We start from the raw sequence: 27,679 nt of genomic DNA on the forward strand, positions 1-27,679 counted from the left end.
GGTCACAGTGACCGTAACACCGTGACATTCAAAGTGCACAACAAAACAAGTAAGAGTGTGCCAAGTTCGGCCAGGTGGAATCTTATATACTCTCCACCATGGATGGCATTTGTCGAGTTCTATGCGCAGTATCTCTTTTTAGGCAAACAAAGAATATTGAATAAGAACTGTTATGTCCGATTCGGACCATAAATGAATGCCGAACATTGTAGAAGTCATTGTGTAATATTTCGGTTTATTCAGATAAGAATTGCGCCTTGTAGGGGCTCCAGAAGCAAAATCGGGAGAAAGATTTAAATGGGAGCTGTATCAAGCTATTGATCGATTCAGACCATATTAGACACGTATGTTGAAGGTCATGAGAGAAGCCGTTGTACAAAATGTCTGCCAAATCGGATAAGAATTGCGCCCTCTCGAGGCTCAAGAAAATCAAGATCCCAAATCGGTTTATATGGCAGCTATATCAGGTTATGTACCGCCATACTTAGCACATTTATTGAAAGTCACAACAAAACACCTCATTTCAGCCAAATCGGATGAGAATTGCGCGCTCTATTGGCTCAAGAGGTCAAGATCCAAGATCTGTTTATATGACAGCTATACCAGATTATAAACCGTTTTGAATCATACTTAGCACAGTAGTTGGAAGTGACACCAAAACACTACGTGCTAAATTTCAGTAAAATCGGACTAGAATTGCGCCCTCTAGAGGCTCAAGAAGTCAAGACCCAAGATCGGTTTATATGGCAGCTACATCAAAACATGGACCGATTTGAACCATACTTAGCGCCTTTGCTGGAAGTGACACCGAAACACCACGAGCAATATTTAAGTCAAATCGGACGACAAAAACGCCATAGAGAGGCTCAAGAAGTCAAGACCCAAGATCGGTTTATATGGCAGCTATATCAAACCATGGACCGATTTGGCCCGTTTACAATCCCAACCGACCTACACTAATAAGAAGTATTTGTGCAAAATTTCAAGCGGCTGGCTTTACTCCTTCGAAAGTAAGCGCGCTTTTGACAGACAGGCGAACGGACGGACGGACAGCCGGAATGACTTGGCTATATCGACATAAAATATCATGACGATCAAGAATATATATACTTTATGGGGTCTCAGAGGCATACTTCGAGGTGTTACAAACAGAATGACGATTGCCCGGATCTCCGCCTGCAGGACCGGTTTATGGTCAGGCAGTCTAAAACAGATGTCAGTCCCTGGGTTTTCAATGTAAACCCCCAGAACACTCTGTCCTCTAGCTTTGATCCATCCGGGTAACATGATCTTACAGACGGCAATACTAGGGTACCCTCAATCCAAGACTGTGCCGCTGGAGTCAAGGTTCATCTCAGGTATTCCATCGGAAACTTCTTCCCTTCCTTCCAGGTTTGCTTTCGTCGCCTCAATACTGCGGTGGTATGCGTTGCTCCCATTCTTAATTCATTTTCCCACTGCCTTAAGTCTCATAGCCGCAGTTAGTGCCTCACACTTAATCTGTATGTCAATGGGTCGGATATCTAAAATAGTCTCCAGCACGCTAGTGGTAGCGATCCCTATCGCTGCGCCTACGCCAAGACACATGTTCTCTGAACCTGTTGTATGGTCCTTATGTTGCACTTTTTCTCCACAGCAGTCCACCAAACTACTGAGGCGTAAGTAAGAATTGTTTTAGTCACGCTCCTGTAAACCCAATGGACTATCCCCGGATTCAGGCCCCATTTCAAGCGATTGACCCGACTACATAGTGTCCACCATCTGTGAGCCTTCTCATTACGCTCCTAAATGTTACACTTCCAATTCAGTTTCCTGTCCAAGATCACACCCAAGTATTTGACCTTGTCAGATATCGAAATCGTCTTATTGAGGAAAAGTGGAGCCTTAAATTGGTCCACCTTCGTTTTTCTTGTGAACAGGCATATTTCAGTTTTCTCTGGCTTAACATTAAGAACTCTGGGTGTAGCCCAGCCATATGCCATATGGAAGATCCTTTCGGCCCCTCTGCATAGCAGGTTCGAATCTCCTGCTAGCGGAGATTCGGTTGATCACGGAATGGGTGAGATAGTGAGGTGTTCATGCGAGGACGTCGAGTGTGAACATCTTATCGGACAAGAATCTGGCCAAAAGGGCACTAACAACCAGGACGGTAAAGCCGCGAGCAGTCTTGGAGTGTACGAAGTAGATTAACGCCTTTTCTGAGAGAGGCACGTACCGCATCGTTTGTGTGTCGGGCCATAGCGGAGTAAGGGGGAATGAAAGGGCAGACGATTTGGCTGTGAAGGCCAGAGGACTGCCAGAAGGCCAGAGGACTTGGTTAACCCGAAGCCATTCGGGTCGTCTCAATCCGAGTTAAGAGCGTGGGCTACGAACACGCATGTAACACATTGGAGCAGCGAAACGGTCGGCAGGACGACGAAAATCCTATGGGGAGATCCGGATTGTGAAAAGACGAGGCTATTACTGAAAGGAAGCAAGCAGGAGGTCAGTAAAGCTTTCGGTATTATTAGTATATAGGACCGATAGGACTACGAGCTCACTTATGTAAAATTAGTACGGCAAATGATAGGATGTGTAGGGCATGCGGGGAAGATGATGAGACCTTGGAGCATTTTCTATGTCATTTCCGGGCTTTCGCGGCTAACAGACACCTGTACTTAGGTGCTGACACACTACCAGACATGAAACAACTTAAGGGCGCCTTATGGAAAATAATTAAGGATTTTTTAAGTAGCCCAGAATTCCTAACTTAGATTTCTTTTTTATATTCACCACCAAAGAATGGATTATATTAATCTAGTCATGCCATTTGTACCACCTCGAAAAATTCGTCCAAGACCCCATAAAATATATATATTGTTGATCGTCTCGACATTCTGAGTCGATCTAGCCATGTCCGTCCGTCCGTCTGTCGAAATCAGGATAGAGGTCGAACGCGTAAAGCTAGCTACTTGAAATTTCGCACAGACACTATGTATCGATGTAGGTCCTTGGAGATTGAAAATGGGCCATATCGGTTCAGATTTAGACATAGCTCCCGTAAAAACCGATCTCCCGATTTGACCTCTTAAGCCCCTGGTAGCCTCAATTTTTGTTCGATTTGGCTGAAATTTTGCTTTTGGTGTTTCGCTGTGACTTCCAATAACTTCAAGCGGATATCTTAATTCGTTCGACCGCTATCAGGATTTCGACAAACAGAGGGATGGACGGCCATGGCTAGATCGGCTTAAAATGTCAAGACGGTACAGAATATATATACTTTATGGGGTCGCAGATCAATATTTCGAGGTGTTACCTTTCCTCGAAATATGTTACCTTCTCTCGAAAAATTAATTGGACAGTTGTCTGTGAAGTAAGATAAGAATGTCCTTTAGTAAATAGGAATTTAAGTTTAAAGATAGCATCTTAATTTTAAAATTAATTTCTTCTTATTTTCATTGCTAAAATCCTATGAATAAGGAAAAATCTTAAAAATTTGCTCAACATTTTTTTTTTCTGTGTAGATCCCCATGTCTATTTGGCGAAGGGGAGAAATACTATCTGCCTTCCATGTGCTGGCAATCAAAATGAATAATTTTATAAAAACATTCTTCTTTTGTTCCTATGGCATCATAATAGTCAAAATTGCGTTTGTGAGAAAGATTTCTGGTTGCCACCATTACCGTGCCACACATTTTTATGACTTTTTCAAAGAAATCAAACTTGGATCAAGCATTCTCTAAAATATGAATTGTCATGTAATTTTTAATGATTCAGGTGAAAAAAATTCGTCAAACAAAAGCCATACAAAATTTCTAAGAAAAATATTATGAATACATATATAATGTTAAAAAATGTACTTCAACGGCTTTTGACAATAGATTTTATTGAAATAAATGTAGACTACATTTTGAGGAAATTGCTCAAACAATGAAATTCCCAATAAGTTCTTCAATTATTTATGTGAGAAATATTCCGAGAATATTAAAGTAACGAATAAATTCGACGAATGACAAAAGTTTTGGTAAAACAATAAAAACAGTTGCAACAAAACAAGTAAAGGTAAAGTTCGACAATGAATACACTGAAAAAAAATTATCCAAATTTTAAAGATTTGAGCCAAAGATAAGCAAACTTAATTTAAAGATGATCAATTTTCCAACTTTCGAAGGGAATATTCACTTTGGCGAAAAATATTTCTTTTATATTAAGAATTTGTTCATTTTAAATGGCAGGTAATAAATCTCTAAATTTGCGCCTCGTTTTTAAACACAAAAATCTAAAATGAAGGTCAAAATATCGTTGAATGATCGGAAATTGAACTTGGGACAAGAAAAAAGTGAACCATTGTTAGAAATGCTCTTATTTGCAAGGCTTTTACAAATAGGAGCGTTGTATTTCGCTGAGCGCTGATCTCGTCCCTGTTCGAAGTAGCGGATTATCAACACGAATTCCGTAAAATGTATAGCAGCACTTATTGCTACCATCACACATATCAGACGCAGTCTGAATGTGGAACGGCCTCATGAACGCACTGTCCTCGTGGCTCTCGACTTTTCAAAACCATTTGACACGCTCGACCAGACCATTCTGTTCAATGACATCATTGAGTCTAATCTACCGAACTCGACGAAGAGGTGAATTGTGAACTATATGTGCGGCCGACAATCACATGTGGACTTCAGGAAAGTCATAGACGCCGAGTAGAGTTCAACAGGGAGTCGCACAAGGGGGTGTTCTCTCCACAATATATAAAGATAACTGCTCGGTCCTGGCGAGGGGCAATAACATCAATGGATTGTGTGAGCAGACAAAGAGGTGAATTGTGAACTATATGTGCGGCCGACAATCACAAGTGGAGTTCAGTCATAAACGTCATAAACGCCGTAGAGTTCAACAGGGAGTCCCACAAGGGGGTATTTCTCCACAATACCTAAACAAACCTACCCATAATAACACATGCAGATAACTGCTCGGATTGTGTGACCAAACTCTGCAAAGAAGTGAATTGTGAACTATATATGCGGCTGACAATCATATCTGGAGTTCAGGAATATTAAGTCGAAATGCCATAGAGTTAAACAAGCAGTCCCACAAGGCGGTGTTCTCTCACCAGTACCAGTATGATATTATCTGGCGTGGAGATAATATCATAAGCAAATGATTGTGCTGTCATAGGGAGGACTGTGTGGACAAATAAATATTTAGCTCCGGGACTTGCAAGATTTTTCAGGAGCCGCAATCTAAAAATCTTTCCCACCAAATCATCAGCAACATTGTTCACCATCTGGAGCATTGATAACACCAGAGAGCTTGATATACAGCTCACCCAAAATTCTTGGGAGTAACTCTCCACAATTGCCTCTCAATGTGGGGTCGTGGGAACAACAAGAACAGAATCCTCAAATCTTTGACCGGCAGCACCTGGGGAATAGACTTGGAAACCCTCCTGACGACTAAGTTTAAAAATGGAAATTTTCAAATAACAATAATTGGTCAGTCATCTATGAAGTAGAATAAGAATCAATCAGCGATCAAAATTTGAAACGGATGACATAAATATTTCTACTGGAGGTTTTTTCCCAGCAGCAATTTGCAGCATCCAACAGCTGTTTCATGAAAACCAGTAAATAGCAAAAAAGAGCAAACGATGTGCTAACTCTCTTGCAAATTTTTTTTTTGTCATATATTGGGTTGCCCAAAAAGTAATTGCGGAGGCTTCTGACTCTGTAATTGCATTCTTTCTTCTGTCAGTTATTAGCTGTTACTTTTAGCTTTAGAAAAAAAGTGTAAAAAAGTATATTTGATTAAAATTCATTCTAAGTCTTATTAAAAAAGCATTTACTTTCTTTTAAAAAATCCGCAATTACTTTTTGGGCAACCCAATATTTACTGGAAAAGTACGCAAACAGACCTAGAATAAATATACAATCCGTTGTGTAATTCTTAACTCTTCCTTCACTTCTGCATATCTTATTACTATAAAAAACAAGTAAAAGTGTGCCATGTTCGGCTGGCCCGAATCTTATATACCCTCCACCATGGATCGCATTTGTCGAGTTCTTTCCCCGGCATCTCTTCTAAGGCAAAAAAAAAGGATATAAGAAAAAATTTGCTTTGCTATTAGAGCGATATCAAGATATGGTCCGGTTTGGACCACAATTAAATTATATGTTGGAGACCTGTGTAAAATGTCAGCCAATTCGAATAAGAATTGCGCCCTTCGGGGGCTCAAGAAGTAAAACAAAGATATCGATTTATATGGGAGCTGTATCAGGCTATAGACCGATTCAGACCATAATGAACAAGTATGTTGATGGTCATGAGAGGATCCGTCGTACAAAATTTCAAACAAATCGGATAATAATTGCGACCTCTAGAGGCTTAAGAAGTCAAGATCCCAGATCGGTTATATGACAGCTATATCAGGCTATGAACCGATTTGAACCTTATTTGACACAGTTGTTGGATATCATAACGAAACACGTCTTGCAAAATTTCATTCAAATCGGATAAGAATTGCGCCCTCTAGAGGCTCAAGAAGTCATGATCCCAAATCGGTTTATAAGGAAGCTATATCAGGTTATGGACCGATTTAAACATTATTTAGCGCAGTTGTTGAAAGTGATACCAAAACACTACGTGCAAAACTTCAGTCAAATCGGCCCAGAATTGCGCCCTCTAGAGACAGTATGGCACAGTTATTGAAAGTCATAATAAAATACGTCGTGCAAAATTTCAGCCAAATCGGATAAGAATTGCGCCCTCTAGAAGCTCAAGAAGTCAAGACCCAAGATCGTTTTATATGGCAGCTATATCAGGTTATGGACCGATTTGAACCATACTTTTCACAGTTGTTGGATATCATAACAAAACACGTCGTGCAAAATTTCATTCCAATCGGATAAGAATTGCGCCCTGAAGAGGCTCAAGAAGTCAAGACCCAAGATCGTTTTATATGGCAGCTATATCAGGTTATGGACCGATTTGAACCATACTTGGCACAGTTGTTAGATATCATAACAAAACACGTCGTGCAAAATTTCATTTCAATCGGATAAGAATTGCACCCTCTAGAGGCTCAAGAACTCAAGACCCAAGATCGGTTTATATGGCAGCTGTATCAGGTTATAGACCGATTTAAACCATACTTGGCACAGTTGTTGGATATCATAACAAAACACGTCTTGCAAAATTTCATTTCAATCGGAGGAGAATTGCGCCCTGTAGAGGCTCAAGAAGTCAAGACCCAAGATCGGTTTATATGGCAGCTATACCAAAACATGGGCAGATATGGCCCATTTACAATCTCAACCGACCTAGACTAATTTCCAAATAATACCCCTAAATTCCTTGCAGACTGCAAGGAATTTAGGGGTATTATTTGACAATACTCTGTCCTGGAATAGGCATATTGAGTTGGCTATAGGACAGATTTATGGTATGTTACGGACTCTTTGGTCTATTCACCAATATATTCCATTCAGTGTGCGTCACGCAATTGCTCATGCCTATTTACTACCTAAACTTTTGTATTGTTGTGAGATATACGCAGAATGTGACTACGTCCATAAGCGTAAATTAAAAGTAGTTTCGAATGACATTACACGATTTGTTTATAGTATCAGACGTGCGGATAGTATATCATCGGCTTCTAGACAGTTTTATGGGATGGAATTTGAAAATTTTTTGAAATTTCGTGCACTGACTTTCATGCATCGCTTAATTTATACACATGAACCCAAATATCTTTACGACCGGTTGGAAATCTCACGATCTTCTCGAACCAATTGCATGGTTCCACTGCAAAGTAACTACTTGGTATGTGACAGACAATTTTTTGTTTACACCATTCGTCTCTGGAACGCCCTCCCAATCAATTTAAGAAATAGTCCTAATGAAAAGAACTTTAAACTTAAGCTAAAACATCATCTCACTTAGGAAGTAATTTAATTTTGACCCTTTAATATTAGCTCACATTTATTAATATATACATCAAATTACACTAATAATTATTTATCTTCTGTATAATTCTTTAATCATTAATTTCTTTGTTTATACTTAAATACCTATGTAATAGTATTATTTTTGTGAAACTATTAGTTATTGACATATATCGGATAGTACTGTAATTTATAAGTAATGCTTGTTGTACTATCATTACATTTTTATCAAATAAATAAATAAATAAAAAAAAAAATAAGAAGCATTTGTTCAAAATTTCAAATTTCAAAATTTCGAAAATTAGCGTGCTTTCGACAGACAGACGGACGGACATACGGACGGACGGACGGACATGGCTAGATCGATATAAAACGTCATGACGAAGAATATATCGTCGTGACAGACGAATATTTCGAGTTGTTACAAACAGAAAGACGAAATTAGTATACTCCCATTTTATGGTGGAGGGTATACAAATTATTTTTGTACTATAAAATTTTACTGTTTCACGCTTGGAAGTATAGTTCTGCGTAAAATGATCCATATATGCTTGCAATGCATCCGGTATATTTACGTCTAGCAGTCACAAGGATATTCTCTTTAACATGTTTCAAACAAGTTTGTGTTAAATTGTTGGTGCTTTACAGCAAATAGCGGGCAATATATCTTCCTTAAAGGAAACCGTTGCTGATTTACCCTAGCAAGGGACGATAGAGATTTAATGGCCATAGCTTCTCTAAAGAAACGCATCAAGGTAATGCTTTCGTTTGATCTCAGTGGGAATACTTTAGGGAGAGGCAACAGAAGATATCTCACGATTTTATTGAAATAGGTCATTAGGAAAATGCGTATGTTGTTACATTTTCAAAGTAAACTAAAGTTTTGTAAACGTTTCCAATATGTTAGATGGTGGGTGTGGTGTGGCTATATATGCAAAAGAGTAATTTTTCATTTTAAGGGATGGAAACCCTGTCGCTAGGGACACTTTAGTGATGGCAGTGCTCGACAAAGGAGAAGAACAAGACTGCATAACTAGGAATGCTTGGAGTGGGATAGTCAATGGGTGGTCATCAGTAGACTTCGATTTTCTTGCGAAATTTCCTGGCTCCCCTCCTGTTCGTGACAATGTAGGCTGGTATCCGGACCGATACAGACTAATTGCCTTCGGGGATCAACGCTCAATTTAAAAGTATAGTTGCGCCCCAAAGAAAATTGGTGAGATCTGACCAGCCCCAGTACTGGATTTAGTCAAGGAAGAAGATATTCCTCCTCGATTCCCTCCTGATCCTGAATCCATACTTGGAAGACTAACGGAATGTAATCCCAATCCTTCAATCACCTATTGGAAGATTGGTAGGCTGATGGTGAACGGAGATATGCATTATTCGTACTAAACTCCGGCTGCCACGCCGACCACATTAACTTTTTGGATGATAAAAATTTGCATTTTCATAATTAGATCAGAAATTTATATAGCACCCCTCGTATTTATACTTTATATGGTCGTAAATGGATATTGCAAACGGAATGACAAAATCAATATACCTAAACTATCGTATGGTGATTGATACAAAAACAATATAATTTATGAAAAGCCACCGTAGCGCAGAGGTTAGGATGTCCGCCTATGACGCTGAACGCCTGGGTTCGAATCCTGGCGAGACCATCAGAAAAAATTTTTCAGCGGTGGCTTTCTCCCCCTAATACTGCCAACATTTGTGAGGTAATATGCCATGTAAAAACTTCTCCCCAAAGAGGTGTCGCTCTGCAGCACGACGTTCGAACTCGGCTATAATAAGGAAGCCCCTTATTATTGAGCTTAAAATTGAATCGGACTGCACTCACTGATAGGTGAGAAGTTTTCCCCTGTTCCTTAGTGGAATGTTCATGGACAAAATTAGCAATTTATGAAAAAGCTATCCTTATAACAAAAATTTCACTATTCCAAAACCAGGGGGATGCCATCCAACCTAATTGAGGGCCAATTCTTAAATTCTTATTCACAAACTAATACAAACCTATGCCTCCTCTAACATGTAACCGAATATGAGGGGGTATCTCTTGTTGAAAACTAAGAATGCCTGTGTGCCACTTCAAACTTTTCCAAAAATTTAACTTTAAAATTCAATTAAAGTTTTTGCCACGCCAATCTATCAAAAATCGCTCGTCATTCCACTGTTGTTAGTGTGCTAGGCATGCGAATGACATTGCCTTCGACGTGGATTGGAAGGAACATCCTTCAAAACTTTTGCGGGTTAATAAGTAGGTTTAGCTCATTCTTTTGTTTCCATAGTGAATTGCTATCATTGTAAATTAAATGGCAGCAAAGAACAAAGGAAGAATTGCAAACAAACGCCTTTGTCCCATCCCCTGTCCATGTCCCTGGCTTTGTCCATGGTAGCCCCCTATCATGAAGCGTTTGTATGTGTCTCTACAATTTTCTAAGTTTCAACTAAATCGTGTGCTGATGGCAGCAATATCAGTTAAGAAGTGCAAAGGAAAATACACAAAAAAAAAAAAAACAAATTTAGTTAATTAAAGTTTATAGCGCAAAAGTTTGTGAACAAAACAAATTATACCACTCTGTTCCACTTACTTCTAATGGCTATGATCTCAAAGTTGTGGGTGTGCTTTAATTGTGATGCGGCATTTTTCAACTACAAAAGGCCGTGAAAATTTAAGTTGTTTTTCCAAAGACTGCTAAATAGCAGCATTACCACTATTCGGTACATTGCAGTGTTACTATGAGGGGGATGCCCATATGTGTATATACCTAGCCCAACCAAGTTAGTAGAAGAAATAGAAACAAGTAAAAAAGGCGTTAAGTTCGGCCTTTCCGAACTTTGTAAACCAACTTTCATCATTAAATCAAGATATCGGTCTATATGGCAGCTATATGCAAATCTTGATCGATCTAGACCAAATTACAGAAATATGTAGAAGGGCTTAACCTAACTCTCTGTTCCAAATTTCGGCAACATCAGACAATAAATGCGCCTTGTATGGGCCCAAAACATTAAATTGAGAGATCGGTCTATATGGCAGCTATATCCAAATCTAGACCGATCTGCGTGAAATTAAAAAGGATATTAGGCCTCAACTCACTGTCCTAAATTTCGGCAACATCGGACAATTAATGCGCTTTTTTGGCCTCAAAACCTTAAACCGAGAGATCGGTCTATATGACAGCTATATCCAAATCTGAACCGATTTGGGCCAAATTGATTCTTGTTCAAGGGCCTAACACAACTCACTGTCCCAAATTTCGGTGACATCGGACAATAAATGCCCTTTTTATGGCCCCAAAACCTAAAACCGAGAGATCGGTCTATATGGCAGCTATATCCAAATCTGGACCGATCGGTGCCATATTGCAGAAGTAATGCAAGGGGCTTAACTTAACTCACTGTCCCCAATTTCGGCGACATCGGACAATAAATGCGCTTTTTATGGGCCCAAAACCTTAAATCGAGGGATCGGTTTATATGGCAGCTATATCTAAATCTGAACCGATCTGGGCCAAATTGAAGAAATATGACGAGGGCCTGAGACAACTCACTGTCCCAAATTTCAGCAAAATCGGAAAATAAATGTGGCTTTTATGGGCCTAAGACCCTAAATCGGAGGATTCGTCTATATGGGAGCTATAACCAAATCTGGACCGATCCGGGCCAAATTGACGAATGATGTCGAAGGGCCTAACACAACTCACTGTATCAAATTTCAACAAAATCGGATAATAAATGTGACTTTTATTGGCCTAAGACTCTAAATCGGCGGATCGGTCTATATAGGAGGCTATGTCAGGATATATTCCGATATAGGCCATCTTCGAACTTAACCTGCTTATAGACAAAAAAAAGAATCTGTGTAAAGTTTCAGCTGTCTCTATTTTTAAAGACTGTAGCGTGATTTCAACAGACAGACGGACGGACATGGCTAGATCGTCTTAGATTTTTTAGGGTCGGAAATGGATATTTCGATGTGTTGCAAACGGAATGATAAAATGAGTATGCCCCTACCCTTTGGTGGTGGGTATAAAAAGAACGAATATTGAAAACGGATTTCCCCGTTTTTGACGAACCCGGCAACCGTGTTTAGGACCATGACTTTAACGTGAAATGTCCGAACTCATTATAGAGAGGCAACAGTATACGCACTGGAGGATGTATTGTAGAAATACAGGGCAGACATTACTTCATTATATGAAGTGCGATGGCTGGGGAAAGGCGCCACAACAACACCAAGTTGCGATGCCCTATATTATAGCTGCCATGAAATTAGGCATGAATTTGGCTGTGGATTTGTGGTTAATTGCCATAAGGGTAATAAGAACCAGGAGAGTAAGATCACGAATAGCATGGCGCGGTCCGCATCGTTTGGGTGCCGGGCCATAAGGGAGTAACTTTGAATGAGAAAACAGACGATTTGTCAGTGAAGACCAAAGAACTGCCATCGATAAACTTGGTTAACCCAGGGCCTCGACGCAGTCTGATTTAAGGGCGTGGACGATAAATACACATTTTACACTGTGGAATAGCGAAACAGTCTGTAGAACGAGGAAAATTATGTGGGGTGATCCGGATCGTTAGAGGACGACGCTGAAAGAAAATAAGAAGGGGGTCAGTATATTTTTTGGTGTCATAACGGGACACATATGACTTCGTGCGTACTTATGCAAAATCGGAGCGGCAAGTGATAGCATGTGTAGGGCATGCGGGGAAGATGATGAGACGTTGGAGCATTTCCTATGTCATTGCCCGGATTTCGCGGCTAATAGACACCTGTACTTAGGTGGAGAGACTATACCAGACATGAACCAACTTAGGGGCCTGGTATGGAAGACAATTAAGGGTTTTGTAAGTGCCACGGAATTTCTAACTTAAAATGTTCTTTTTCGAGGTTTCTTTTTAGTTTTTAGAGCGCACTATAGCCGATTGCTGGCTTAGGTGTATGCCTATAGTGGCATGTACCCTCTTTTCAAGCAAACCTACTATACAAGACACAGATACTACCCGTGATGTTGTATAGCTCCGAAGCGCAGTTGTACGGCTCCTGGCTAAAACAAATTAGTACTTGGAACTTTTGAAAGAAACACCCTTCGTCTAATATTGGGTTGTCCAAAAAGTAATTGCGGATTTTTTAATAGAAAGTAAATGCATTTTTAATAAAACTTAGAATAAACTTTAATCAAATATACTTTTTTACACTTTTTTTCTAAAGCAAGCTAAAAGTAACAGCTGATAACTGACAGAAGAAAGAATGCAATTACAGAGTCGCAAGTTGTGAAAAAATTTGTCAACGCCGACTTTATGAAAAATACGCAATTACTTGTTGGGCAACCCAATATATGGACCAGTCTGCGGTAATGAAGAATATATGCGTCATATGAACCACGAAAAAAAACTTCTCCCCAAAGAGGTGGCCCCTTGTAACTGAGCTTAAAACTTGAATCGGACAGCACTCATTGATGTGTTGGATGTTTGTCGCTGTTCCTTAATGGAATGTTCATGACCAAATTTGCATTTGAACGAACCACGAGCTGTGCGATCTGTATGACGACGATGGCTAGGTGGATGGCGTTGGTAAGGTAATATTGTCAGAATGATTGAAGGAGATCCAGAGAAGAAGTCTTTTGAAGCCGACCATTATAGAAGAAAAGAAGAAGACGAAAACTCCGATGGAATGACCAAGTGTACAGAAACCTCTCGAAACTGGGTTTCAGAGATTGGAGAACGAGTGTAGAAGACCGAAGCGCCTGGAAATCTATTCTACGTTCAGCTAGAGGAACAAATGTTCTGTAATAGCCAACTATAGTAAAATTATAGGGTATCAGAGCAATATTTCGATGCGTTACAACCAGAGTGACTAGATTAGTATACCTCCCATCCTAAGGTGGTGGCTATCTAAAGCCGTATATTCAAGTATCCTCATGTTTTGCAGTACACGTTTTGTGAACTTCCATATTCTTGTTTTCCCCAGATAAATCTTTATCCAAAGCCTGTGGGCAATTTCTCGAAATTTGTCTAAAAAATGTTAAAATAAATATGTTTTTCATGTTAAATCCATTTTTATCTAGACATATATGGTGCAAAGGCAAACTGCTGCATGACTTATATTGAATAAATCAAATGATTGATTGGCAATTTCTTTTTAAATTTCCATCACATTTCATCTCACATTTGAATAAAAAAAAGGAAGCCAAAGGAAAACAATGAGTTCTCGTGAAACACTGGGGCCAATTTGATTGGGTATCCCAATCAAATTGATGATGATGGTGATGATGATGATTACCTACACGTTGTAGAAATTTCGAAGACAATTGGAAAATTTCATAGTACCATTTAAATGCGAACATGACATGCAACAGTGACTACATTTCAAGAAGAGAAAGTGTAATAGAGCATAATGAACTTTATGAAGGAAGTACATTTCATTTTGATTTATTACCAATATTTACATTTTATACAAAGTGCATAGTTTAAAATTGTGAAATTTATATTTATGAGGGTTATTATAAGCATTGACATTTACGATGGATTACAATACTGTCTGAATTTTAAACGGATTCGATGAGGAATTTGCTATGCTATTTGAGCTATACCAAGTTATGTAGCGTTTGGGTTCATACTTGGTTTGGGTGTTGGAGACCAAAGTGGAATTGAATTCATTGTGCAGCCAAATCGGATAAGAATTGCGCCCTATAGTGGCTCAAGAAATAAAATCGAAAGATCTGTTTATATGGTAGCTATATCAGGTTATCGACCAATTTAGACCATACTTGGCACAGTTGTTGGTAGTCAAATCATACCACTTCATGCAAAATTTTAGCCAAATCGTTAGAAATTGCGGCTTCTAGGGGCTAAATATGTCAAATCGGCAGATGGGTTTATATGGGAGCTATATCCAAATCTGAACCGATATGGCCTTTTGCAATCTCCAATGACCAACATCTAAAAGATGTATCTATGCAAAATTTCAAGCGGCTAGCCTTATGCGTTCGACCGCTCATTATTTCAACAGACGGACGGAGGTGGTTAGATCAACTCAAAATGTTCATACGATCAAAAATGTATACAGGTTATGGGGTCGCAGCTCAATATTTCGAGGTGTCACAGACGGAATGACTAGGCTAGTATACCCCCATCCTATGGTGGTGGGTATAAAAACCATGTCGAAGTGCTTAACACAATTCACTTTTCTAAATTTCGGCGAAATCGGACAATATTTATGGACCCAAGACCTTTAATCGGCAGATCTGTGTATATCGCAGCTATATCCAAATCTGGACCGATCTGAACCAAATTGAAATAAGTAAAAACGTGTTAGGTTCATCTGGGCCGAATCCTATATACCCTCCACCATGAATAGCATGTGTCAAGATGGTTGGACGGATTCTCTTTATAGGCAGAAAATAAAGTAGGCCGTTTGGACCGATTGGAGCCAAACTTAGTACATCTATTGGACGTTTAGGAAAAAGTCAACGTGCAAAATTTTATCAACAATGCATGAGAGTTGCGGCCTCTAGCGCCTTAAGATGTATACTCGGGAGATTGGTTTATATGGGAGCTCTATCAGGTTTTGTACCGATTGGAGCCAAACTTGGTACATCTGTTGGAGTTCATAAAAAAATCATCGTGCAAAATTTCAGCCAAATAAGATATGAGTTGCGGCCTCTAGCGGCTCAAGAAGTATATTCGAGAGATCGATTTATATGCGAGCTATATCAGTTGTTGAACCGATTACTTGATGCATCGGTTGAAGGTCATATGAAAAATCATAGTGCAAAATTTCAGCTAAATTGGATGAGAATTGCGCCCTCTAGAGGCTCAAGAAGTATATTCGGTAAATAGGTTTATATGGGAGCTATATCTAAACGTTGACAGATTTAGCCCATTTACAAAACTCAACGACATAGATTAACAAGAAGTACTTATGCAAAATTTCAGATTCCTAGCTTTACTCCTTCAAAAGCTAGCGTGCTTTCGACAAACGAACGGTCGAACAGACAGACGGATGGATGGACAGACGGAGGGACGGATGGACAGAAGGAGGGACATGCCTAGATCGACTTAAAATGTCACCATGATCAGGAATGTGTATACTTTAGGGGTCTTTGACGAATATTTCGATGCGTTACAAACGAAATGTCGAAATTAGTATACCCCTATCCTATGGTGGAGAGCATAAAAAGATGTCGAAGTGCCTAACACAACTCACTATCCAAAATTTCGGAGAAATCGGACAATACATGCGCCTTTTATGGGCCGAAGACTTTAAATCGAGGGATAGGTCCATATGGCAGCTATATCCAAATCTGGAGCGATCTAAACCAAAAGAAGGGTGATGAGGGTCCTAACATAACTCACTGTCTCAAATTTCGGCAAAATCGGATAATAATACGCCTTTTATGGGCTCAAGAACTTGAATCGAAAAATCGGTCTATATGGCAGCTATATTCAAATGTGAACCGATCTGGGCCGAACCCTAGGAGTATATTTAGTGGCCTAACATAACTCACTGTCTCAAATGTCAGGAAAATAGGAATATAAATGTGGCTTTTATAAGCCAAAGACCTTAAATCGGCAGATCGGTCTATATGGGGACCATATCAATATATAGCCCATCTTCGAACTTAACCTTCCTGTGGACAAAAAAAAAAATCAGCTCAATATCTTTATTTCTAAAGACTGATTTCAACAGACAGACGAACGGACTGAAGGACGGACATGGCTAGATTGTCTTAATTTTTTGTGATGATCAAGAATATATACACTTTATAGGGTCCGAAATGGATATTTCGATGTGTCGCATATGCTTTGACATAATGAATATACGCCCCCGTATACAAATACGTTTCAAGGCGTACTGGACCAATTTAATCTTTAGAGAATTTGTGCTTGACAGGTTTTCATTAGAAAAATTTGCATTTAAATTTTCCTTGAAAAAAAAAATTAACTAAAATGTTGTCTTTAGAATACATTTCATTGAAATCCTGTCTTTCACTGAAATTTTGTGTTAAAAAAAAATCCTGAAATATTGTCTTTAGAAAAACAATTATCGTATTTCATCTTTACCGAAATTTTCACAGCAATTTGGCTTTTGAAAAAATTTTAAAGAGATTTTTTCTTTAGACATTTTTATACACACCACCATAGGATGAGGGTATACTAATCCCGTCATTCCTTTTGTAATACCTCGGATTATTCGTCTAAGACCCCATAAAGTATATATATTCCCGATCGTCTCGACGTTCTGAGTCGATCTAGCCATGTCTGTCTGTAGAAATCACGATTGCAGTTGAATGCGTAAAGCTAGCCGCATGAAATTTTGCACAGATACTCAGTATTGATTTAGGTCGTTGGGGATTGCAAATGGGCCATATCAGTCCAGATTTGGAAAGAGCTCCAATATAAAGCGATCTTCCGATGTGACTTCTTGAGCTTCTAAAAGCCACAATTTTTGTCAGATTTGGCTAAAATTTTGCACATAGTGTTCTGTTATGACTTCCAGGAGCTATGCCAAGTACGGTCTAAATCGGTCTATAACCTGATATAGCTCCCATATAAACCGATCTCCCGATTAGATTTCTTGAGCCACAATTTTTGTCCGATTTGAAATTTGGCATGTTACTACATCTGTTATGACTTCCAATAATTGTGGCAAGTACGGTCCAAATCGGTCTATAACCTGATATGTCTCCCATATAAACCGATCTCCCGATTTGACTTCATGAGTCTTTACTAGGCGCAATTTTTGTCCAATTTCGCTAAAATTTTACATACCGTGTTCTGTGACGACTTCTAACAACTGGGCCAAGTACGGTCCAAATTATCCGTGTTCGGTTCCTAGAAGCTTTATTTTTCGCTGGTTTGACAGAAGTGAAATCATAAAAACTTTATTTTTCATCCGATTTTGCTGAAATTTGAAATAGTGAGTAGCTTTAGCCCTCCCGACTACTGATCCGAATATAGCTAGCATATAGACCGATCTTGCTTAAATTTGCAACAGTGGGTTATTTTAAGCCTCCCGACATCTGACGTAAATATGGTTCAGATCGGACTATATTTAGAAATAGTTGCCATATAGACTGATCTGCCGATAAGTGGACTGAAGCCCATAAAAGCTTTATTTTTCATCCGATTTTGCCGAAATTTGGAATAGTGCGCAGTTTTAAGCCTCCCGACATCGGTTATATGGTTATATCGTAAATATGGTTCAGATCGGACTATATTTATATATAGACGCCATATAGACCGATCTCCCGATAAAGGGTCTGAAGGCCATAAAAGCTTTCTTTCTCATTCGATTTCGCTGAAATTTGGAATAGTGCGCAGTTTTAAGCCTCCCGACATCTGACGTAAATATGGTTCAGACCCAAATGTGGTACAGATCGGACTATATTTAGATATTGGTTTGGATGTAAGGTGTAAGTTTGGATGTAAGGTGTACTCCATTCTTAAAATACTTCATTTCAGCCCGATATTCTCATGATGTCTGATTTAGTGGTGTTTTCGGGGGAGAGGTGTTCCCCCAGATACTTGGCCCTGAAAAAATATCAGCATCGTGCTCTTCTCTCAAATACCATTTATTAAAATCCCATATTGCCATTGGCTTAAGAGGAGTTTACAGGATGAGGCGTCCCCCAAATACATGGCCCTAAAATAGGTTACCAAATTCGTTTTCTAATCTCAAATATCTTTCATTTGAGCCACATATTGGCATGGTCGAAAAATGTTTACCCTTTGGGGTGTTTTGGGAAAGGGGTGATGCCCTAAATACATGGTCCTACATTTGGATATCAAATTCGTATTCTACTCCCAAATACCTTTATTTGAGCCCCATATTGCGATGGTCAGTAAAAAATTGCTGTTTGTGGGGTATTTTGGGAAAGTAGTAGACCCCCAGAAAATTGTTCCTGAAAATAGGTATCAATTCTTACTCTACCCCCAATACCTTTCATTTAAGCTCCACATTGATATGGTCAGTAAATATACCCCATTTAAGGGTGTTTTGGGGAATGGAGTGGTCCCCCAGACACTAAGCCTGGAAAATATATCAGCAACGTCCTCTATTCTCATATATCTATATATCATTTATTTGAACACCATATTGCCATTGTCTCAAAATTGGATATCAAATTCGTTTTCTAATCTCATTTAAACTCCTTATTTGCAAAAGTCAGCAAATATGTCCAGTTTGGGTTTTGGCCTTAAAACTATGAATATTTAGTTCCACTCTCTTTAACACCCAAATTGGCTTGGTGAGCAAATACGTCCTATTTGGGGGTTGTTATGGTGGTGGGACGTCCGCTAGACAGTTGACCCCTAATGTTGAAATCAGATACGTGGTCTACTCCCACATACCTTTAATTTGAAGCCCCATATTTCCATAGTCGGCAAACATGACCTGCTTGGAGAGTGTTTTGGGGGATGGGCGGCCACTCAGTCAGTTGGCCTTGAAAATATATATCGGATTCGAGTTCCATTTTAAGCCTCATGCAATAGTCAGAAAATACTTACTATTTGGGTGGTGTTGTGGGGGTGCCGTGGCCCCATAGACACTTTTCCCGAATATTGATATCAAATTCGTGCTTTACTCCCAAAGACCTTTCATTTGAGCGCCATATTGCTATGGTCGTAAATTTGTCCCCTTTGGGGGATGTTTTTGGTGAGAGGCGGCCCCCCAAACACTTGGTCCCACATTTGGATATCAGATTCGTATTCTACACTCAAATACCTATAATTTAAGCCCCATGTTCCCATGTTCAGTAAATAAGTCCTGTTTAGGGGGTGGTTTGGGAAAGGGGTGGACCCCCAGAAACGTGGTCCCACATTTGGATTCGTATTCTACTCGGAAATACCTTTCATTTGAGTCCCATATTGCTATGGTCGGTAAATATGTCCGATTTAGGGGTGTTTTGGGGCTTGGGGTGGTCCCCCTATCACTTGGTCCGACATTTGGATATCAGATACGTTTTCTAATCTTAAATACCTTTCATTTGGGTCCCATATTGTCGTGATTGGTCTAGATATATATTTGGTAGGTTTTAGGGTGGGGCAGCCCCCCTAGGTACCCCATCCGAAATTTGGATATCAAATTTAATTTCTAGGGTACTATGTGAGAGCACACACTATTTTTCGCTTAAATCGCACTACCCATCTCCGAGATCTGGCGTTTCTGAAAATTATGGTAAGGGGGAAGGTCCGCCCCCTCCTTCAGATATCAAAAAAAGTTTATTCTAAGCTTTAATAAAAGCATTTACTTTCTTTTAAAAAATCCGCAATTACTTATTGGGCAACCCAATATATTAGACCACTTAATGCTTAAGTTATCCAATTTTCACCGGATTGTGACGAAAAGGGGTTTACATATATGCCCGAAGTGGTGGTTATCCAAAGTTCGGCCCGGCCGAACTTAATGCCTTTTAAGTTGTTTCTTTCTCCTTTTCCACTGAGAACTGGTTCCCTAGGGCAGGCTTCAGTCACAATCCAAGGAAATGCCTTGTTATTCAAAGAACTGTCTTGATAGAGAATTTAAGCACAGCATTGTTTTACCAAGAACCCATCTGTTAAGCAAAAAAAAGTATCCTACACCCTGGCAATCATTACCTTATTTTTCACGCAATGGTGCTTGACCGAATTTCGCTTGTCCTGACAAAAGCTTATGCTGCAGCTAAGGACGTTTTAATCAATAAATTGCCAATGTACAAAGATTTCGTAGCGTGTTTCCCATTCGGGAGGCCACAGTCATCAACATTTCCCATCGAATAACTTAATTCAATTTTGTTGTCTTTAAATTAACAAATGTTTTTTCACTTCAAAAATAATAATGATTGTTCTGTTTTTTTTTCTTCGTTTCTATTTTTCCAGAATCCACCGATAGAAAAAAGCAGCCAACCTACCGAAAAACCAAACGACACTAATGGCCTTAATGATTAGATGAAAGTAAGCGATGAAGGAAACCCAAAACCAAGATTGAATGACGGCGGGGAATGTAGTGGTGCCATGCCCGGATATACAGGAAGTATAAGGAACACCAGGAAAAAGCTGGTATAACCAAAAGAGCAAGGAAGGGAAAAAACAAAACCAAATACAGCAAAAAGGCGATAAAAACAAAACGAAACGAAACAAGTGTTCTTAATACAAAAAAAAAGGGAATCTTGTAGATGCGAAAAAAGGCAACAAACTAATAGAGAATATGCTGACGTAAGCCACGCAATAAAGCAGCCAGAGGGACATAAAAGGAGTTCATAAAAAATACAACAACAACCTTAAGGAGGGAAAAACGAAAAAAGGCAGAAACCAATAAACCCCAAAAAAATAAACGAAACCAAGTAAAATAGAGCGACAACAACTTCAGAAAGAGTATCCAGCAAAGGGAAACGAATAAGACAAACAGACGCCTGCCAGCGTTGTGGTTAGAAACAAAGCAAACCCCTGCCAGCAACGAGGACAACGAATTCGACGGTAAAAAGCACACAAACTATGCGAACAAAAATAGCCAGAATAGTGTGTGGTGGCGTAACATGAGCTTAAATGATGGTCTAAGGAAAAAATAAGCAAACCAACACAAAAAAGAAGACACTGGAAATATTCACACACAACAGCAGCCAAAGGCGAGGGCGAAGAAAAGGACGAAAACACATTCTGGTGATGCTTATCCAAGTCAGTTTGTTTTTTGGCTAAGGAATGGCCATCATCATCATCATTCGCTTTGCTCATAGAAAATGTCAAGTGATGGGGGCATGAATGCAGAGCTTTAAGCCATCACTCCAATAGGGATTAGGCAGACCAAAGGGAAACGCTAAGCTTCTTGCCAAAGAAGACATTGATAACCCCCCCCCCCAACCATATTCGCAGCGCTGGTATTATCACAGCAATAGGCGGTGTTGAAAGCACAAATTGGCCCTCTATGAATATTCTGAGCTGCAACAGAATTTCCGCCCATCACGTCTGGCCAGCTGTAAATGATGTACTTTTGACGCATCACCACCACAACCACCACATAATTAAATTGCAACCAAACAATTTCACAATCCAGAAAATTGTCAAACTCAAACAAACTCTTTAAAGGTTTTTAAGGTGAAAATGGCCAGCAATATGTTTAGCAGTACAGGCCCCTCGAGACTTAGCTTTATTGTCATTGTGCTTTGTGTTCATATTGTCCTCATCGAAAGCTGCCCGGCCGATGTGTGCATATGCAAATGGAAAGGTGGCAAACAAACGGTGGAATGTGGCAGCCAATCACTGCCTAACATACCGGAGGGCATGGATCCTGGCACTCAGGTGCTCAACTTTTCCGGCAACTCCTTGCAGGTTTTGCAAAGTGAGCGTTTCTTGCGCATGGACCTCTTGAATTTGCAGAAAATCTATTTGTCCCGCAATCAACTGATACGAATACACGAGAAAGCTTTTCGGGGCCTTACAAATCTGGTGGAGTTGGATCTATCAGAGAATTCGCTGCAGCACATACCCACGGAGACGTTTCAGGACTACAGCTCGCTGATGCGCCTATCGCTCAGTGGCAATCCCATAAGAGAGCTGAAAACGGCAGCATTTCGTTATCTCTCCTTCTTGACAACGCTGGAGCTGAGCAATTGCCAGATTGAGCGCATTGAAAATGAGGCATTTGTGGGCATGGACAATCTGGAGTGGCTGCGTTTGGATGGCAATCGCATCAGCTACATACAGGGCAATCATATCCTGCCCAAGTCTTTGCATGGCATTAGCTTGCAGAGCAATCGCTGGACCTGTGACTGTCGCCTGCTGGACCTACACTCTTGGCTCAATAGCTACAATACGCCTCAAACGGAAGAGCCCAAGTGCGTCGAGCCTCTTCGACTCAAGGGTCAGGTTATCAAGTCCTTGAAAAAGGAAGAATTTGCTTGCTTGCCCGAGGTGACTCCCCAATCCACCTACACCGAGGTATCGGAAGGCCGCAACCTAACCATTTCATGTGTGGTAAGGGCCATACCAGAGCCCAAAGTTCTATGGCTGTTTAATGGCCAAGTCATGTCCAACGATAGTTTCATCGATAACATGCACATGCTCTACTACATTGATGAATCCTCCACCTCGGCTGAGGAGAAGCACAGCGAGATATTCATTTACAATGTCGGTGTGGAGGATAACGGCACCTTTTCGTGTGTGGGCCAGAATATTGCCGGCACCACTTTCAGCAACTACACCATACGGGTAATGATTAAGGAGCCACCCATTGTCAACGAGGTCTCCTTTCCCCAGAATTACATGAACTACATAGTGGCCAGCTCGGCGGGTGGGGGTATTATATTCGTTCTCATCATGGCCTTCATTGTGGTCCAATGCAAGAAACGCCAAAATCCAGTAAAACGCAAGAAATGTCCCTCATCTGCAGTGACCACAGTGAATGGCAACAACACTTCCTCCTCGGACGGCTCATCTTCGAACGATACCGGCCTCATGAAGTGCTCGTCCATCATTAATGACAGTGACAGCCTAAATGGTAATTCCGGCTTAATTTTGGGACAATGCGACAACTTAACGCCCACTAAGTTAGCCAAAGAGAATGGTGTCATTTTGGGGCAACAAATGAAGCAAAATATAATGCTCTTTAATCCCATGGACAGTTCGACACAAACGCTACAGTTAAGTGTTAACATGGCCGCTGCTTCGGCTGCCTTATCCTCGGCCACACCGCCACCACCGCCACCCAGCTCGTTGATGGTAAATCCGGCCCTAAGCTCTACACTGGCCTACTGCTCGCCCCCCTCATCGTTGAGAAACTATGCCGAGAAAAATCCTGATTTGGTCAATGATGCCGAAAGTGGTGTGAAACACAAACTGAAAGCGTCTGCCTCACTCGATGCCGCCGGTTCGGAGTATGACAGTCAAAGTGATTGCCAAAATCCAGTGCAATATGAGCAGTACTATCAACTGTCGGCTCCACAATTTGGCTCGCAAATCTTGAGGCCGAATACGGCTGCTGCCATGGCAGCCTCACGTTTCGGTGGCTTGACAACCTTACCCAGGGGCATGCAGCTGAAGACGGTGATGAACTCCATACCCACACATCCGGTGGATGTGCATTTGAATCCTGTATGTTTTTTGGGACAAGATGGCTTTGCCTATGACTACAGTAATGCCCATCTGCAGCAATCGCCACAACAGCCACCGGCCCATCACCATCTGATGCAACAACAGGCGGCCAATCAACAACAGCAACAGCAGCAGCAACAACAACAGCAACAGAATGCCCTGCACCAGCAACAACAGCAACAGCCACAGCAGCAACAACAACAGAATTTCTATCGCACCCTGCCACACAAACATAAACAGCAACAATTTGCCAATGCCAACAATAATGGCATGCGCTACAGCCTGGAGGCTGAATTTCTACAGCAACGCTCCATGACTCCAACCACATATGACAAATATAATCTACCAAATGTACGCTTCACCGCCGAGGGTTATCCGCAAACGCATCTTGTGCAGTATCCCTCACCACCCGAGGGCTACAAGACCACCAGCACTGTAGAACAGGTGGGTATTGCTGTACAGCAGCAACAACAACAACAGCAATGGCCACCCTGCTTGCCCGGCTATCATGCACAGCCGTTGCACTATGGTGGCAACATCATGGGCCTGCTGAGTCCTCAACAGCAGCACCAACAGCAACCACTTACCTCTTTAAATTCTCTAAACTCGCCCATGAATGCCACCGGTGCATCGAATCCCTCTAATGCGAGCATTTCCTCATCTGTACAATCACCAGCCTCATCTGCATCATCATCCTCCTGCTCCTCAACCTCCACCTCCACTTCATGCTCCACCGTTTCGGCATCAACCGCAGATGCCCGCAAGCGTTGTGTGGCCGCCCAGGCCGATGCCTCCACCATACCCGAATGTGACGAAAGTGAAATTTCACCCTCAACCTCATCGCTGACAGTGGCGACTGAGGCATCCACCACAACAGCCGCCGAAGCAAACCAAAACAATAAACGTTATCTCAACGGCCCCCTGGCCGACAGTCCAGATGAGGGCTATGTGGGAGATCCGCACGATGCAACGACTGATATGTGACTGCAACTGCAACAGCACCAGCTACAGCAACAACAGCGTCTTGCAAAGGCAAACGGTTCGATGGCCATGTCGCCTCGCAGCAATGTGACCGCTCCAACCTCAGCCACATCCCCCTCATCAGTGTCATCAATGTCAACAACAGCAACCACCTGTAGTAGTTTGTCGAACACCACCACCTTACCTGCCTCTAAATTGAATGCGTCCACAACGACGTCCAACAGTAAGCCTCATCCCACAGCGGCATCCATATCGACAGCAACATCATCTTCACTGTCCGATGATTCAGTGGCTTTGTAAAAAAAATTTATTTTGTAAGTTTTGTAACTGAATAGGATGTGCTAGGGCTTATCTGCCGGCTGCAGGAAACAAAAATCGCAAATGCAAAGATTTTTCTTGGTTGGTGGGGTATTGGATTGCGACCGATCATCATGCAAATATTAATGCGTTATCATTTCCAGGCTTGTCCGTCTGTGTAGGGTTATCCAATTCATGGTTAATTAGATAACCACAAAGCTTAATTGCTTTCCCAAAAAGTGGGGGCCAGTGGAGGCCACAGAGTTTAGCTTGTCCGCCCTTGACGCTGAATGTCTCTGGGTTCTAATCCCTGCGCGAACATTAGATAAACTTTTCTGCGGTGGTTATCCACTCCTAGTGCTGGCGACACTTGTCAGGTTGTTGTTGTAGCAGAGTGTTGTACACAGAGGCGGCAGCTCTTGCCGATGAGGAACTTTATCGGGTCAATCCGGTACCCACAACAGGCTGACATGGGATTGTCACTTGTCAGGTAATCAGCCCGGTAAACTTTTCTTCTCTACAAAGTGCTGTAGCTCTGCGACACTCAGTTCGGATTTGGCCATAAAAAGGAGGTCCCTTATCATTGAGATTTAAATTGTATAGCATAGAACTCATTGATGTGAGGAAATTATTCCCAATGAAATGTTCATGGGTAAATTTGTATTTATTCAAAAAACTGGCCAGGTGATATTTGAAGGTATATAAAGTTCTGCATTTATTCTCTTTATTAGTCAGACAGTTTATTCCACTAGTCGAACGTTGACTAGAGTTCTCAGATTTTCCCAATTTTCTACCCTCCTTCTCCAATCTATGACACCCAGTTTCGAGATGTCTTTCCCCACTTGCTCTTACTATAGGCGTTTTGGTTGTTGTTGTTCTTGTTTTAGCAGTGTGTTGTGTTCTATCTTTCGTCTGCTTGATTCTGTTGAGTGTCCAGATCCAGAAACTCTGCGGCTGAGATGGGATGCGTCCAGAGCGATATGGGTCTGTGACGAGTGGGTCTGGCTGGGCAGTTAAAAAGGTGAAATGTGTCGTGTGGTCCCTGGTCACAATCGGGACATACATCCTGCACGTTGACATCTGCCATATCAATTTCAATTTCTTCATGTGTAATGGGAGGCGGTCGTTCTCCAAGAACCATATTCGCCCGGTAGCTATTCACCGCATCTGCTACCGTGTCTGCATGAATGTTGTCTAGGTCCGCTTGATACGCCGCTTGATCTAGAGGTCCTCTCTTGTAGCGCTGGACCTCACGCTCTAGATCAGATCTAGACCTTAAGGCTTCTGGGCGGTGAATACCTGTAATTTTGACGGTCTCTGCGATAACAGCCCGGAAGGTATTGCTTAGACAGCATGTTGCTATGTCTTCGCACTGGTAAGATCTTTGTCTCCTGATGGAGGTGGTCCACGTGAGAACTGGGGAGACAGTCCGTCGTATATCGTAGGGTGGCATTCTGACAGATTTGAATATTATTTCACTGCGTGTCACAAAGCTGACGAGATCACTTTGGCGCTGCATAACTTACCATAGATCGGCCAATTGCTTTGCACGTGGTTTCTTTGTCAGCACCCCAAGTGCTGCCGGTAAGTAACATGAGGACCTTGTTTCTATTTTTGACCTTAACGCAAATTGCTGTGGCATGGGAGGAGAACTTGTAAGAGTTGCCTAATGTGACACCAACTATTTTGGGACACTTGAAGGTCGGAATTGTCACCCCGTCAACCATCACTTTCAGCTTCCTACGCACCTCGTGCGAGTATGTAGTGAAGATTTGGTGGCAGATATCTTCAAATTTCTTGCAGCGAAATATGAGGCATGTTCGTTGAGTTAGATGTTTAACCTATTGCAGATGTCATCAATGGGTGGGGGGCCTGATGCCATGATCGTACAATCGTCTGTATATGATACGATCTCTATGCCGTCTGAAGGGGGAGGAATGAAGGATATGCAGAGGTTAAACAGTGCTGGAGATATCATCCAACCTTGGGGAACTCCCTGTTTCACTCTACGGTACTTCGAGTTCATATCCCTAAATTCCACAAAAGACTGGGGACCATAAAGATAATTCGCGATCCAACGTTTCAGGCCTGGCTGGAGGGAAGTATTGGCGATGTCCTGAAAAGAGTTTGGCATGTCTGACCTGGTAGCAGATATCTTCAAATTTCTTGCAGCGAAATAAGAGGCAAGTTCGTTGAGGAAGATGTTTAACCTATTACAGATGTCATCAATGGGTAGGGACCTTATGCCATGATCGTACAATCGTCCGCATATAATACAATCTCTATGCCGTCTGGAGGGGGTGGAGGTTAAACAGTGCCGGTAGGTAGAGGTTAAACAGTGCCGGAAATATCACCCGACCTTGGGGAACTCAATGCTTCATTCTACGGTAATTCGACTT

General features: G+C 41.2%; 1 protein-coding gene across 1 annotated transcript in view; it reads left to right on the forward strand.

The window, feature by feature from the left end:
* The window catches only part of LOC106088179 (uncharacterized), a 114,912-nt gene extending 87,755 nt beyond the window's left edge, over window positions 1–27,157 (forward strand). Inside the window, exon 2 of the mRNA XM_013253564.2 lies at window positions 20,796–27,157. Within this exon, the coding sequence (XP_013109018.2) occupies window positions 22,014–24,986 (2,973 nt within the window). The 5' untranslated portion in view covers window positions 20,796–22,013 and the 3' untranslated portion in view covers window positions 24,987–27,157. The remainder of the gene's footprint in view (window positions 1–20,795) is intronic.
* The last annotated feature ends 522 nt before the right edge of the window (window positions 27,158–27,679 follow it).

Source organism: Stomoxys calcitrans, chromosome 3 (assembly GCF_963082655.1).
Source record: "Stomoxys calcitrans chromosome 3, idStoCalc2.1, whole genome shotgun sequence".
Taxonomy (NCBI): domain Eukaryota; kingdom Metazoa; phylum Arthropoda; class Insecta; order Diptera; family Muscidae; genus Stomoxys; species Stomoxys calcitrans.